Source organism: Dermacentor variabilis, unplaced genomic scaffold (assembly GCF_050947875.1).
Source record: "Dermacentor variabilis isolate Ectoservices unplaced genomic scaffold, ASM5094787v1 scaffold_12, whole genome shotgun sequence".
NCBI lineage: Eukaryota > Metazoa > Arthropoda > Arachnida > Ixodida > Ixodidae > Dermacentor > Dermacentor variabilis.
In genome coordinates this window covers 23,610,159-23,625,961 of record NW_027460280.1, presented here as the reverse complement: position 1 = coordinate 23,625,961, position 15,803 = coordinate 23,610,159, and the positions used below count along the sequence as shown (strand labels likewise).

The 15,803-nt window shown below is 49.8% G+C and overlaps 1 protein-coding gene across 1 annotated transcript in view; it reads right to left on the bottom strand.

The window, feature by feature from the left end:
- The window catches only part of sli (slit guidance ligand), a 416,482-nt gene that overhangs the window by 320,531 nt on the left and 80,148 nt on the right, over nucleotides 1-15,803 (bottom strand). Inside the window, exon 2 of the mRNA XM_075676723.1 lies at nucleotides 7,438-7,509. Within this exon, the coding sequence (XP_075532838.1) occupies nucleotides 7,438-7,509 (72 nt within the window). The remainder of the gene's footprint in view (nucleotides 1-7,437; nucleotides 7,510-15,803) is intronic.

Genomic DNA, 15,803 nt, shown 5'->3' with positions numbered 1-15,803 from the left:
CCCGCCGTAGTTGCTCAGTGGTTATGGTGTTGTATAAACACCCGTGTGCTTAAATTTAGGTACACGTTAAGAACCCCGTGCGGTCGAAATTTCCAGAATCCTCCACTACGGCGTGCCTCATAATCAAAAGGTGGTTTTGGCACGTAAAACCCCATAATTTAATTTTTTTTTTCGCCAGTACTCTAAACGTCACTTGCTTCTCTCGACAGCTGACCGGTTGATGTTTCCGTCCACTTTAAATTCACGCGCTTCTGGAAGGTGTACGTTACCTCCGGGTCTCACTGAACGAATCCCTTCGTATTCCATTGGGATGTGCTCATCGGTTTCCGGATTATTCCTGCAGCATACACCTGTCTCATCTTGTTTCGAGTATTTGCTCCGGTAGCTGTTTTTCCTTGGGCAGCCAGCCAGGACCTACAACAGCAAGGCACTACCTTTGTTGTTGTCGTACAGATTTTCCCTTCTAATTTCTTCCTTCCCAATCTTGTAAATCTGTATGGTCTTTTTTGTTTCCATTCTTTGCATTCAATTCGCTGTCTCTGTTTCTATCACTCTGATTACTCCTGGTAGTCTATCTACACTATCAATTACCTGTACATGGTTGCTAACTTTCTTGACCTCTTCCTCCACTCTGTGTTCACGCTTTTCAGGCATAAATAGGTCTGCACCATAGCCGCCCATTTACTTTCATCCATGTTCCTGAGCCTCATATTGCTCTGCGCTTCTCTGACTACAAAAGCGGCCCAACCGGTGTCAGCCTGCACTGGCTCATTTGTGGCTTTACCGTGGACTCCCAAAGCCAACCAGCCGACCGATCTCTGTTTATCTTCCGAACCCGACACGATATCCGATTTTAAGCACAGAATGGCGCTTGCGTTAGCACCGTCACTCCTTTCCAGATTCCACGCACCATGTCATATTTATTGTGGCCCCAAAGTGCTCTATGTTTAATTATCACTGAAGAACAAAATCAGAGCGGCTTAGCAGACCAAATGGGCCGCACATTTCTGATCAGCGTAGTATGTGCCAACTCGAGCTGCTGATGATTCGATGGCGTTGTTTAACGATCCTCAGGCACCGGCGGTGCTCCAATGGCGCGCCACGCGCGTGACCGCCAAGCAGCGCTGAAGACGACTACTGCGCTGCCGCTGACATCTTCTCGGAAGCGACGACTATTTTGAAGCAGTCGCGTCACAGCACGCCGCGCGGTGCCCGCTGCCACTCGGCCGCAGGTGCCAAACAGCGGCGCTCTCTTTCGCGCCGGGAGAAGTCGCGATAGACGTGAGTGCGCGCGCGCTGTTTCCTTGTGCAACCCTTCTGCTTAGCACCGTGGTCGGGGGCCGACGCCTCGCTCGGGCTTTCATCGCTATTTTCTGCCGCGGACGCGACGACAGATGCTGCCACTTCGGATTCCGCTTGCCGGCACGCGAAGGCCAGGCTCAGTTGGTGCGGCTGGAGGCGCGTTTTAACTCGTCAGTCAGTAGAAGTAATAACAATATAGGAACTCGTTTACTCCAGAATTCGCGGAGTGATGGGCTCTTACGGTCATGACTGCCCGTCTAATTTCAGGTGCGGAACAATATGGTTCCGTGCGAAATTTATATATATATATATATAGCGTGTCGCAGCTAACTTGGACCAAGATTTTGAAAAAACCTATGAGTTCTTTAGAACAGAAATCGCGTGGATGTTGTTAGCGTTTATTTAAACTTACAGTACCATTCTTTTGCTCGTTTATTTTTTAGTAATTAGGCGAGACAAATTAATGAACTTCCTATACAGCTTGAAACGTTCAGGCATCAATAGGAAAGTTCTGGAAATTCAGAAATATTGCCCAACCCAGATACTTCCAATGAGATAGACCTAGCGCGGCCGTTATTATTCGGGGAAAACGAAAGACCGCGGAGTTTTAAAAATACCACGTGACAGCGCGCTCTGCGCGCCCGAATGCGCCGCGATTACGGCGCTCTCATGAGTGATTTGTAAAAACATCGCCAGCGCTGCGCCTTCCCTTCACTTGCGAGAAAGGGCTTCAACCTTTGCTCGGCTCTGACATTACCGACAGCGGCTGGCGACGGCGCTCCGAAAAAGCGCTTCGTCAGCAGCCGCTCGCGCCTGTCGCCGAAGAAGGCGCAGTCATCAGCCGTTTACTCTGATATGACGAGAACAGCAATTTTTTTTTTCCAGCGTTCAAGTCGATGCGGAATAGAAAAAATACACACAAAACAGGCATCATACATCCGGAACATGTGCGAGAGAGAGAGCATCATTTGTTGCAACGCCGCTTTTCTTCCAAGCTGTGCCAGCGGCTAGATAGATGCATGTGAGCTCGACTGTCTATTACTGTCGTGCCGCGCAACCGTTTCGAACAATTTGTTCGCAGTGCCTAAAACATGCCGTACTCAAGCGAGCAGAAGGCGAACATGGTCTTATCCTCGGGAGCGGCACGGGGCGACAAGAGGAAAGCTGCCAAGGTATACCGAAATGGGCAATGTGGGGGAAGACCTAGCGCGAACACAATTATGAGGAGTTACTTGACGCTGAAAGAAACGGGTAGCTTCAAGACGGGGCACAGAAAGGGGACCATCAGTGAAGAGGCTGAAGGAGACATTTTGGCTTTCATGACTGCAAACCCTCTTTCCAGCGTGCGTGATGTGAGTGGTGAGGTCGGCATTTCAACGTCTTCAGTGTCAAGGGTTCTTAGGAAGGCTGAAATGCATCCGTATCACCGCCAACTGCCTTACAAGCTGCAAGAAAGAGACTTTCAATGGCTGCTTGATTTCTCAAATTGGATTCTTGTGAACAGTGACGAAATACCGGATTTTTATGACAAAGTGCTCTGGACAGATGAGGCAACCTTCTCCAGAAATTCTCAAGTCAACATCCATAACGCGCATTACTGGAGCGATACGAACCCGCATTGGGTGGCACAGACCAGACACCAGTACCAATGGTGATTCAGTGTGTGGTGCGGTATCTTTGACGGAAGAATTATTGGCACCATATTTTTGACCACACGCTCACTGCTCAGCGGTACGTGAACGACATCTTGGAAGGCCCAGTCGAAGATTTTCGCTGTGATTTTCCTCTTGCATCTTTAAAGCGAACTTGGTATCAGCATGACGGTGCACCAGCTCACAGCAGCAGCCTTGCCCGAGCCTGGCTTGACGAAGCCTTCAAACGCCAGTGGGTCGGGCGGCATGGACCAGTGGCATGGCCTGCAAGGTCACAGGACTTGGTACCTCTCGACTTCTTCTTGTGGGGACATGTGAAAGACCGAGTGTACCGCAAACCGACAACTACACCAGAAGCTTGCTGTGGAAGAAGATTGCTGTGGCCTGCAGTGAGATACCGTCTTGCGTCATCAAAAAAGCTACATAGGACCTTCTGAAAAGGTGCCAATACTGCATCATGGCAGAGGGCGACTTGTTTGAACGTATTCTTTAGACAGACATCACAAGGAATAAAACCTCTACAACAGCTATCCATGAAAAGAGCCATCTGTGTGAAACTTTTGTACGACGTGGAAAAGGCACGTAAGTAACGTGAAATTACAAATTCTCTGCCAACAAGAAATGGACAGGAAGCTAAAAGGCAACCTTCCGTGTCAGTTTACAATTCCTTTTGTGACAACCAGCGTAATTCACACGACGTTATCAAGCCTGTTATAATGCGTGCTCGCTTGTTGGGGTCTTGCTCCCAAATTCGAACGCTTGAGCTCGCCATTTTTCCTCCGCATGCATTCTGCTAGAATAAGAGTGCAATTATCGCCGCAAAAATGGGAGCCGCGCTGTATTTCAACTGCCGCCCGATCCCACCGGCGTTCATGTCGGAACCAAGCACAACGCGAAGCCCTGTCGTGGGCAGCCCGAAAGGCGCGAAGCGAGCGATATTTTTTACACAGCACGGTTGAGAGCGCTGTAATCGTGGCGCATTTGGGCGCACGGAGCGCGCTGTCACGTGATATTTTTTTTAAACTTCGCGGGCTTTCGTTATTCCCAAATAAGAACTGCCATGCTAAGTCTATCTCATTGGAAGTGTCTGGGTTGGGCAATATTTGTGGAGCTCCACAACTTTCCTATTGACGCCTGAACGTTTCAAGCTATATTTAGAAAGTTAATTAATTTATCTCGGCTAATTACTAAAAAAAAAAGACGAGCAACAAAATGATACTGTAAGTTTAGATAAACGCTAAAAACATCCACGGGATTTTTGTTCTGAAGAACACATAGGTATTTTCACAATCTTGGTCCAAGTTAGCTGGGACACCATATATATATATATATATATATATATATATAAACGCTTCCGATGCACGCCCGCAATGCCGCGCCATACAGGGTGTTTCACGTAACTTGAGCCAAACATTCAAATACGCAAATGCCACGTAGCTGGACTGAACCGAGGTAATGTTGTTTGCTGTCGCTTGGAGATACTCAGATTTGTTGCATTCCGCCTAATTAGATAATTTCTCTTAGTTAATCAACTTTTTCATTATTATAATTACATTAAAAGTGTCAATGAGCAAAATTGTAGAACGATATGAAAGAAACTCCCGATACAGCTCTCTGTCGCTCGATACGCGCTACACATAAGTGCTTCTCCGCGCGTGAAAGAAGCCCGCGAGTACACGCACACTGCCTCGAGCGGCCAGTCGCGCGGCAATTCTGCGCGTATGCGGGGGCTTCTTCACATCTGCCACTGCGACATGCGCGCGCTGTGTTTCTCCTCAGCTTCCCCCGCTCTGCTCCGAGCTCAAGCCGGGCAGGTTATTGTTGGCAGAATGCACTGACCCTACACTTTTCAACGATCACCGCAACCTGCCATTCATGAATTGAGAGCGCAAGCCGCAGGCGCTGTAGCCCATTTTAGTTCGTCTGCAAATTTCCTTATCGAGTCCCTGTTCCTCTCGGACTACTACATCAGTCAATCAGGAAGTTTAACATTTAAGTGACAGGTCTATATCCAGCTCCTCTATATGGCTCAATTTCTTCGATTGCCGGTATTTTCGAAAAGTTATTCCTATCCTATCCTATATTACGAAACGGTGTTCTAGTCGGTAGAGATAACAGCAGTCACGGAGGCACTGCGCTTGTTTGTTTGTTTGTTTGCTTGTTCAATAACTGCACACCGATGAGAAGGCAGGCTGCATAAAAGTTAGCTATCACAGTACGCACTTAAGAAATGCGCACACCTGCGCACATACCAACTCTGCAAAAAAATGTAAACAAGAAAAAAAAAGCTATAAACCAGGAAAAGCGACACATATGTACCCGCCTTAAGCAAGATTTCCTGTGCGCGGTGCAATTGAAGCCCTACTAGACGTATAACACACGAACGTCAATGTTCAAGAATAATCCAGGCAATAATCAGTCAATGTGTGGTCGAGGAGCAAGGATACCTTAATATATTACCTAATTTGCATAGTCTCCACAGCGACCAAAGCGGAAAACACGCCGAGAGGTGTCACGCAAGGGCACGCAATACCTTTAGTGTTATTGACTACATGTTTGCAAGAAGTAGCCAGGATGGTAGACGGGTATCACGGGGAAAGCAATCTAAGGAGCAACCCTCTTCGGCAACGCTGGGGATGACACGCAGCGAATAATTGGTAGCATGAAACGGCAAAGGTTTGAGAATTATTATGCAAAAAAAAACAATATTTGAAAGGCTGGCAAAGACGCGAGGAGTCGCCAGTGGCAGAGCAGCTCTAGAAGCTAGCACGTTTATCTAGGCAAGGGATGCGTGATTATTAGCATTAGCTACGCATATTCTATTGCACGCATAAATCCTGGTTTCCGCAGGTTTTGTACCAGAAATATACAGGGAGTTGTTTTAAACCGAAGCTTTCTTTCCCTCTTCCTTCGACTGTTTTAATACTGCTGCTGCTGTCTTGACAGCATGCTCGAAAAAAAAAAAGAGTGTTTGCGCTAGAAATCATCTCCGCCCCCCCCCCCCGCCCACCCCTATGTTAAGCAAACACCAACTCGCCCAAAAAGAAGTTATCCTCATGCTGCTGTCTTGTACGCTAACGCACATGGAAGGAGCGCTGGGGTAACTTTCCAACGAACTTCGGGGGCGTCGCAGCGATGCCCTCTGGAATTCCCTGGCCTTCGACACAATGCCCTCGGAAGGTTGTAATTGCGCGTGAGGCCCCCACAGAAGCATTGCAAAACTGCAGCGCTTAATTTTGTACTCACGCACAACAACCTAGAGGGGCGACAGAATGGTAGAAAAGACGGAGAATGCATAATGCCAACGCCTTGTGGAAACGGGTGAATAACGACCTTTCGCTCGTGGCAGCTTGCTTAAATTGGATGATTGCGGGAGAAGGGAAAGGCGCCGTCTGAAAACGTGCTTCGTTTCGAGTCTCTTCCATAAAAAAAGAAAAAAACAACTGCTACTAGACATGGCGACAGTTCCGAACAAACTAATAATAATAATAATATTAATAATAATAATAATAATAATAATAATAATATAGATAACACTTCAACGTATGGTAGGGCACGTTCCTGCTATACCTGAAAAATAAACACCGTGCCAGTTTGCCCCTGCCGACAACTGACGCAGGACGTGCAGACGCGAAGCCGCATTAAAGCACAGCCGCGTCAAAACGACAATACGCCAAGTGGTGGTCCAGCATAATCAACACTTCAGCCACGATGTCCCTACAACACTGGGACGCCGTACTGCGTGACGGAAGCCGGACGGCCAGCGGGCGTTGGTCCGTCGGGCACGCTGCTATTTCTCCTCAGGCTTCGGTAAAAGGAAAAGGCTAACGTTCTAGCGGGCTACGGACAATGGCACATCAACAACGCCTCGAGCAAACACGACTCGCTGCGCGCTCTTTGTGGTGCACGCAAGGTAACATTTAACACCACATCCTCACTGTCGTCTGCCCTTGAAGTCAGTGCCAAATGCCGCCAATGAACACAAACAGCACTGAAAGCTTAACTTACGTCGATTCCCGCAGTGCGTGGGATCTGGATATTGTTTATAAATGTTTTTGTTCTTGTTTCATTTCTTTCGGGGGGGAGGGGGGGGGAGGGGAGGCGCAGAAGTTCCACTACGGACCTGTACCGTCCCAGTTATATGTAAGCAGGACAGGAATAATGTAGCGATTCTATTCCGATTATTTCCACTGTCGCGCATTCTCCGAACGGCATCTGCCTACATTATCACCCGGATCGGGCTGTCGTGGATTCGAAGAGCCGAGCAAGTTAAATCGGCTCGCCCCAAGTACGCGAAACCGTTGCACGTACTAAACGGAAACGAAATAGTGCCAGTGACCGTGCTTGCTTACGCGAACGAACGCGTTTTTAAAGCACTTCTCAAAAGATGTTTCTCTGCTAGCATTTCCTTCTCTCTCGTTTATCACACGGGTGAAGGAGCGCAATAATGCCACACCAGATGGAGAGGAGTGTCATCACTTACAAGATTCGAAGCTTGTTCATTCCTCGGAAGTCATCCTTGCCGATCACGCTGATGTTGTTCCCTTCCAGGTCCCTGCATGGGGAAAGAAAGGTCAGCCATAGCAGCAGCAGTGGGAAAGTCGAAGGAAAAGGCAAAGAAATATTCGCTTTGCAACAACAAAAAGAAAAGTGCAGGCACGATGATATTGTAATGCCCAGTTCAAGTGGCAAACTCACAACATTTCCGGAACAAGACATTCCTTTTTGGTGCACGTTTGTTCCAATGGAATACCAGGAGCACATACCGACCAGAGATGATCCTACGGACCCGTCCAGATTACTCCGCTGAAATCAATTGATTCGAGCGAAAGTTCGTGCGAATGATTGTTTCGTTTCGATGAAATAGGAATTGTTGGAAACTACTGGTGTGTCGTCTGTTTATCTACAAGCAATAAACTGTTCTATGATCGTGTGACGTACGTCATTCTATCAGCTGTTCTGTGTAGCAAATGACACCAGTCTGTAGGCGCGCGCTTCGTGGTGCTACTTGCGTCAAATTAGTAAGCTGTCTTTTCGCCTTATTGAGAAAGTGGTGACTCACACAACAGCCTCTCACATGCAAGCAGAAGAATAAACGGCCGCCTTGCTTCCTACGAGTCTGATGTGCTCTGCGCGCTCTTGTGCGCGCAAAACATGCACTTATCTGATAAGGGCACAACACCTGTCAAATAAATGCAACGATAAACGAAGTTACCGCCTCTGTTCATTGTAGCGGAACTTGTAGCTGTGTTAACTGGTATATGCGCACTACGAACGGGGGAAAGAAAAAACAAAAAAAACATTCTTTCGCAAACCTGTTTAAAGGATGCTTTTGTAAACTCACTACATGAATGCGCCTTTTTAACTTTCCTGCGATGATCTCGGCTGCACGCAGCTGGAAACGTTTTAGAACGGTGCCGGGGCTTTTGCCTCGTAATTTGTGTGCCTGCGCTCACGTTGAGTGTGCGTTTCCTGGATCGCACTTAATTATTAATGGATTCTCCAGGGCAGCACGCCGTACCTGGTAGGTATACGCAGCACTCGCCGACTAATGGAGGCCTGGGCCGCTAACTGGGCACCGAAAACTCGGCGATTTCAGCCATCGTGGAATCTGTCGCCACTCATTTGTCGACTTGCAGTTCGCTTTTTTATTCCTTTTACCCACTCTCTACACATTTAGTATATTCAATTCAAGAAGCCGTAGAACGCAGCTTTCCATGTCGGATAACCAATGCACCAAAGCAGTTATTTGTTTACATCGGCGTGTACGGCCACAGCTCGTCCTTAGCTTCAATTATGTAGAAACAGCACATGGCTGATATGAAATAATGTCAAGACGCTGCGAACCACACATATCTGCACATATGTGCCACGTCGTTTCACCCTGAGACCCTGAGCGGCCAGGCCTCTTCAACAACGGCGACCATGAACCACACGGGCCGTTATTACTCGCTTTTCTTTAACTTCACAATTCTTAGTTTAAGCGTTCCACAAGGTAGTGCTAGGGGAAACTGCTCCCACATAGGCACGCATTTATAGGGCGTGCAGTTCTGTCGCGAAGACGCGGATGCCATCGCTGACACCGCTGGCATAACTGGGCGAAATAGTTGTTCACACTGCACCCTCACTTGTTTCCCGTTTGACGAAGAGGTAAACAGTGCATCTATGGAATTGAGAAATGTGTCCGCACAACAGCACGTACAAGCCCGCCCATCAAGGCAGTTGCATTTCATTCAGGAGACGCACCCCAGCGAACGCGACCTTCGGGAACGGTGACGTACAGCCACGTTGGCACTGCGCTTTCTCGCCTCTCGTCGCTTATTGTGTGCGCAGCGTAAGAAGTGAACAGTATCAAGGCCAGAGAAAGATTACAAAAGCAGCTTCTTTCGACCTTTAGTTTGTGGGGATTTGGGGAATTCAACGGGCGCCATTGCGTTGGCGCATTTCACCTGCTTCTGCAATCCTTAAGCCTGACCGTCTCCTCGCTCCGAACCAGTTGTCGGCGGTGGCGCTCCACTCGCGATGGTTCGCGGTGAGGGCGGAGCTATGACGTCACGAAGCGGCTACTGGTGGCTACTGTTGTGACGGTAGCGCGTCTCTTTCTCCTTGGGACTGCGCCGGGTACGTACATGCTTCCTCTCGTCCGCCGACACCTTTGTGACTCGGACTTGAGCTCACGCACGGTGCCTTTGCGGGGAGCGCGTACCTTGTGTCGATCCTGTCCCGACGCTAAGCCGAAGAACGGGTGCCTAGTGCTCGCGCGAGGTCGTACCACGCCGAGCCGCGCTCGTCGGAGGCCCAAGCCGAAGGAGATTGCCCGAGCTCTCGCGAGTTGGCCCATTGGTTATCGCGAGAGCAAGTAGCATAGCCGCCGGGACTTTTCCTAGCGGCGTGTCCCAGCTTGGGGAGCCTGTACTCTCGCATCTAAGTGCTACAGGCGCCCCTGACTGTATTTTCCGCCCTTTGGTTCCCCGCCACCCCGGGACCGGGCGTTTCTGCAGTGTCGGGTGCCATCGGATACAACAAACGGTTTCCGTCAACTTGAGGCAATACTGTGTTATTACGTGCGTCGCTCGGTAACCCCTTGTGGCCTGAGCTCGCGCGCAGCAGCGCTAGAGGACGACGGCTGACGCGGCCCTGTGGCTCGCTAAGCTCGAACCCGCGGTGGTCGTTACTCCTGTGAGATACGAAGACCCCACAAGTTCAGAGTTTGCAAGAGCTCGACGGCTCTGCCATAAAGTCAACCTTCGCTGAACAGGGTCAACTTCAGCTCAAATTGTATGCGTACGGCATTGGGGAGACGATGTTCGTGCATCTTTACCTTCGAACGCATGCTTAGACACTTGGAACGACTAAATGCCCATGCAGGCGCAGCGGCTCGCTTAGCGGCCGCTCAAACGGGGACCGATTGAACGGTGGTCGGCAGGCTCATTTTTGTCGGCACGAAGGCGCGTCGCACTATGACGACTCGCGATGGCCAGTTGCACTGCTGTCGCTTTGATATACTAAGACAGTGTCTCGGCGACACGGCCAATTGTTTCAAGTTCTGGAGTTTTGCGTGCCAATTTCGACCACCTGAGGACCTTTAACGCGCACCCAATGCATGGTGCATGGGCATTGTTGCATTTCACCCAATCGACGGCCAATCGCTGGCGTTAGCCACTGAGTTTCATACAATAATTACTAGAGCGCACTCTGGCGCTAGTGTCTACGGGAGCTGCAATCGGGGCGGTTGTGCCCGCATGGGAATTATGGGAAGTACATGGACTTGCCTACGCTTCGTCCTTCTGGCTTCAAACGGCTTTTTGACTTTGTAAACTCATAATTTTCACCAAAGTACTGTGTACCAAATAATTAAAAACGCATTAAAATTGCCGACGGCAGGTTTCGAACACACGACCTCTAGCACACAAGTCCGATATCGAAACCATTACGCCACGGATGCAGGCATCGGCAAGCGCCTTAGAACGCATGAATTTCTCGCGGGCAAGTGAGCGCGTTGAGACGCTTGATGCTTTTCTAGGCTGAACCGCTCTAATAAGTAGTGATTGCGTGTGTTCGCGGAGTCTTCTGCGCCGACAAAAGTAGTGATTGCTCTGAAATTTAGGAGAACGAATGGAGGTAAAGCATAATAAACGAAATCACAAGAACGTCTGAATCCACAATCACGAATATCAGGCAAATCCATGTACTTCCCATAATAACAGCCACTGTACCATAATTCGCATGTTGGCTGAACGATCGCAGCGCCAGGGTTCCCTCTACCATATTAATGTAGGTAACTCTATGGCGTTATCGTCTTGTCGGTGTCGTATCGGCCTAAAATGTTACCGCGCCTAAAACGAACGTGAAGTCAGGCATGTGCTGCCACCGCCAAAAAGAGGGCCGATGCTGCAAGAAGACTGGGTCGGTAACGTAATGTTCAATGAAGTGTCGCCACAGTGTGACGTAAGGGTTTTAGATCAATTTGCTTGCCGTCAATGAAAGACAACTGCTACAGTGTTCACGGCGTATAAACCGAACGAAGGCACGCCGCTTTAAAGTGCAACTCCGGCAATTTTCTGACTGTGTCAAGGTAATGGAATATTTAGGTTCCCGAGATCCCCCTGTCACGTGTCTGATATAGTAGAATTGTTCCGCAAATTCGAAAATAATGTTAAATAAGCAAGAAAAGCACGAGAACGAAACCTGACCAAGCAGCCGCGGGAACCGCTTCGTGTGACGTGACGGGTGTCCACACACCGGGAAAGGCGCGCGAGGCATGCCGGTCTCGCCTGTTGGCAGCGAAGAGCATACGCTCGGCTGAATCGTCACCGCGCCGGACCTTCGGGCGACAACGTCAGCTACACCAGCTCTTCGGATCTGTCAAATATTGACAGTTATGATTCTGACGAATTCAATAGCCCCGAATCGCCGTTCGCATTCGACCCGCCACCACGAGAGCCAGCGCCCATGCGCTACATATCGTGCTGCAACATGAAGACCAAGGGTAGCCCTAACCACTGATTTTATACGTGCTGCTTTCTATTTTAGGTGTTTTACCCCCTTCTCAGGGAAGCGTTTCGCATGCTCACTGTAAGATGGAGCACGACTTTCCGCAATTGTGTCCCGCAAGAACGCGACTGACACTCCAAAGCAACGACCGGTGCGTTTGGTTACATCGGCACGTACAGCGGCTGCTCCTCGTTCGCTAGAGATATAATGCTAGCCGCTCATCAGTGACACCAATTAACGTCAGAACATATCAAAACAGGCAATTTTGTGCATGTAAGCACCCTTGCATCACTCTGAATCGCACTGATATGAGCGACCACGCATCTTCGAAAAGCGAGCGCTAGACCGTAGTACGGGAGCGTTGTTGTGGCTGCCTACTTATCATTCTTCGTATTATTTTCATGTATACAATATATGTTCCGTAAAGTGGACATAGATAAGGACTTTCCGCGTATGATCCTTCATTTACAGAACACCTAGTTTACTCGCGGAAACGACGATACCAGTGTGGACACCGTTGGCAGCGGAACGAGGCGGTTGTTTACGCTGCTGTATCGAGGGGCCTGCGCTTGCTGCCAATTTGGGATACAGGGCAAGCAGTGCACCTCAAAAGCTGAATAACGAGTCTGCATGACAATACGTAAAAATACACCCATGTTCGTAGTCGCATTTAATTTAGGGAAGTGCAGCAGGCAGCTTTCCGTCGACAACATACACGGCAACGTACCGGTGTCGATGCTCCGCGTCGTCGCTTCTAGCTTTTTGTGTGCACTGTACGAAATGAAAAATGGTTTATTTCCAATCCGTATGGTCAAAACTGAACTACAGGAGGCGTTTTCTTCATCCTGATGGCTTAATTAGCTTCGTGTCAGTTGCTAAGGTCCGCCAGCAGCAGACGCATGAACTACGCGACTGTGACATATAGGCGTAACCTCCGCTGAACGCAACCGGCATCGGCTCAAACTGTGTGTGCGGATGGCGAGGGCTGAAGTTCGTGCAGCCTACGTCTTCAGGGAAAGCAACTTCTTGCGACAGCAACTTCTCATGCCATGCAACAGCTCACGATCGTCGCTTCTTCGACGCTTTAGTCACTGTCGTCTGCACAATCCCAGCAAGCTCTGCATGGATCACTCCTGACGTCATACACAATGCGGCTTGTAACTGAGGAGGAGGCAAGGGGTGTCCGAGGCAATTAATTAAACTCATTTGTAAAATAACTGTGCAACTCTCAAACCGGCTTTTCTGAGGACATGACGTAAGTGTTCAGAGAAACGTACTCAGCGAATTTCATCGACATCCGTTGACATCGGAAAATCGCCGGAGTTGCCCTTTAAACGTGGAGGTGCAGTGCTGCGGCAAGCACGTTTTTTGGCGCTGCACCGACACGGAACTATAGCGGCGTAGTTGCGACGCGCTACATACATGAGCGCTACAGGAGCGTTTGCAGCAGTGCGCGTCTGCGCGCATCCCGAATCGCTCTAACCTCTCCGAGAACAGTCATGCGCGCGTGTACCTTTACAAAATACTGAACGACCATTTCGTCAGGGCAGGGCGCATGCGCCGTACCTTGTTGCAGCTATGTGAGACGAGCTGCCATTCCTTACCTACGCCGTATTTCTCCTCCTCTACAGCCTGCTGCTCTGCATGACCTCTGCGCAGGAACTGCGTCAACTCCTCAGACTTCACTGCCTCCGCCTCACGGACTCATGCCCGTAGTCTGTTCGAGTGCTCCTGACCCGCCTCTCGGCCCCCGCTCTGCCGCCAGTGATGCCTGTCACCACGGGATGCATAGAAGCCATTCCTCCAACTGCCCCACGAGGACTTGCATGACTGTATGCTCGCAGTCTGCTTCGGCACAGCGAATCACTCTGTGTATCCACGCGTCCACTAAACTCATTCCTCCGTGTGGATCAAACCTTCCTGGCTGCTTAAAGCGTCGCGAGAAGGCTGCACTTATAACGAACTGCGTAGTCACCGCTTTGATACTGACAACTTGGACCCCCCTTGCACAAGAGCTTTTCTCTTTCACCCCGCTCCGGCCACGGCGGCCACAGTGGAGCGCACACTGGGAAAATGCCTTCCGTCGACCCAAGTCCCCTATATGAGAAGCCTGGGCGAATAACCGAGGCGATCACCTCACCTCCAACCACGGGCGCACGGCCCCTTCATACCGGCCCGGTTTGAAATTCATTCAGGTGACTTTTTTTTTTCCAATTTATGCGAGAAGGCGTGCTGAAACAACGTAACAAAAAGACTGAAGCAGTGAAGAATACCGATAAAACAACGGCCGACAAGCTAATCCTTGATCGACTCTGTTCCGTTCGCGTGCAAAGAGGCCAAAAACAGTCAGGCTCGCCGAGATTCTTCAGAATAGACTGTCAAGATATGCGCCGGAAACAAACCACGCTCCACACGCGCTTCGTCATCTCGTATGAGACAGCGCTCGGCCGCTGGTGAGGCGAACTCTATACGCGCTGGCTAAAACCACTGCAATTTCGAAAAGCAGACGACGACTGCCAACTGGGCGCGAGGAACGCCGGTACTTCCTTCTGCACCACTGCTTGCTCTGGCCTTTGACCTATTTGGACATATTTTGCCAGCGCATGTGTTCAGAGAACCTTCTCTAATCTTTCTATTCCTCCTCGCTCCTGTGCAGGGTAAACGACCGGACACTCGTTTCCATTAACATTACTACTTATTGTCTCTGCTGGCTCTTCCTGGAGCGCGAGTGTGCAGACGGAGCCGTGGAAGACGGCTCTGTGGCAGAGTGCGCGGACCAATCTGATTCTGCCACTGGAATTTAGCGTAAGTAAACCGCAGTTGATTGAGCCACGTGACGTGCACCTTGGCACCATCACTGGACCTAATCTCATAGTAATGACAAAATCTACAAGCCGTGTTGTGAAATAAATAGTAGCAGAACTCGATAAGAAAACATAATGCGAAATATTTGTTTATTTATTTATTTATTTTGCACTCTGACTCTGAAAAATATGCACTCTGACTAAAAAGAATTAAATTCTGGTGTTTTACGAGCCAAAACCACTAGTTGATTATGAGGCACACCGTAATGAACAACTCCGGTTTAATTAGAAAATTTAATTTTGCTGTTTTACGTGCCAAACCACGATTTCATTATGAGGCACGCCGTAGTGGGGACTCCGGAGCTCTGGACCGCCTGGGGTTCTTTCACCTGCACCTAAATCAAAGTACACGGGTGTTTTCGCCCCCATCGAAATGCGGCCGCCATGGCCGGGATTCGGTCCCACAACCACGCGTGCTTAGCAGCCCAACACCATAAAGCAACCACGGCGGGTTCTGATTAATTTCGACCCCCTGAGGTTCTTTAACGTGCACCCCATGCACCGCACACGGGCGTTTCTGCATTTCACCCCCATCAAAATGCGGCCGGGATTCAATCCCGCGCCCTCGGACTTTAGTAGCGCAACGCCGCTACGCCACCACGGCAGGTGCGCTGACCAAAGACAGCTGACAAAAGCCTGCGCGGTATCGTCCACGTTCCACCAGCCTTGCGACGTCTCCGCAGCCTTGAGGCGCTGCGCCGAGCTTAATTGCAACATAGGCCGCAGCTCCAGCACAGACTCGTCCCTCTACAAAGCGCCTCGCGGGTTCGAAACCGCGCACGCACGCTGGAATGACGCCGCAGTGCGCAGGCATTCTCGTGACGAAGACGTGAAGCCCGAGTTCATAGACGATCCGGTACTCGGATATCACGTGTCTAAGAAAGGCCAGCGGTACACGCAAGTTGCAGGCATCATGAAATTCCATGGCAGCGAAGTTTCTATTGGAGTCCACGCATGCAAGACCGTGGCTACAGCGGGACTGTTTGCGGAA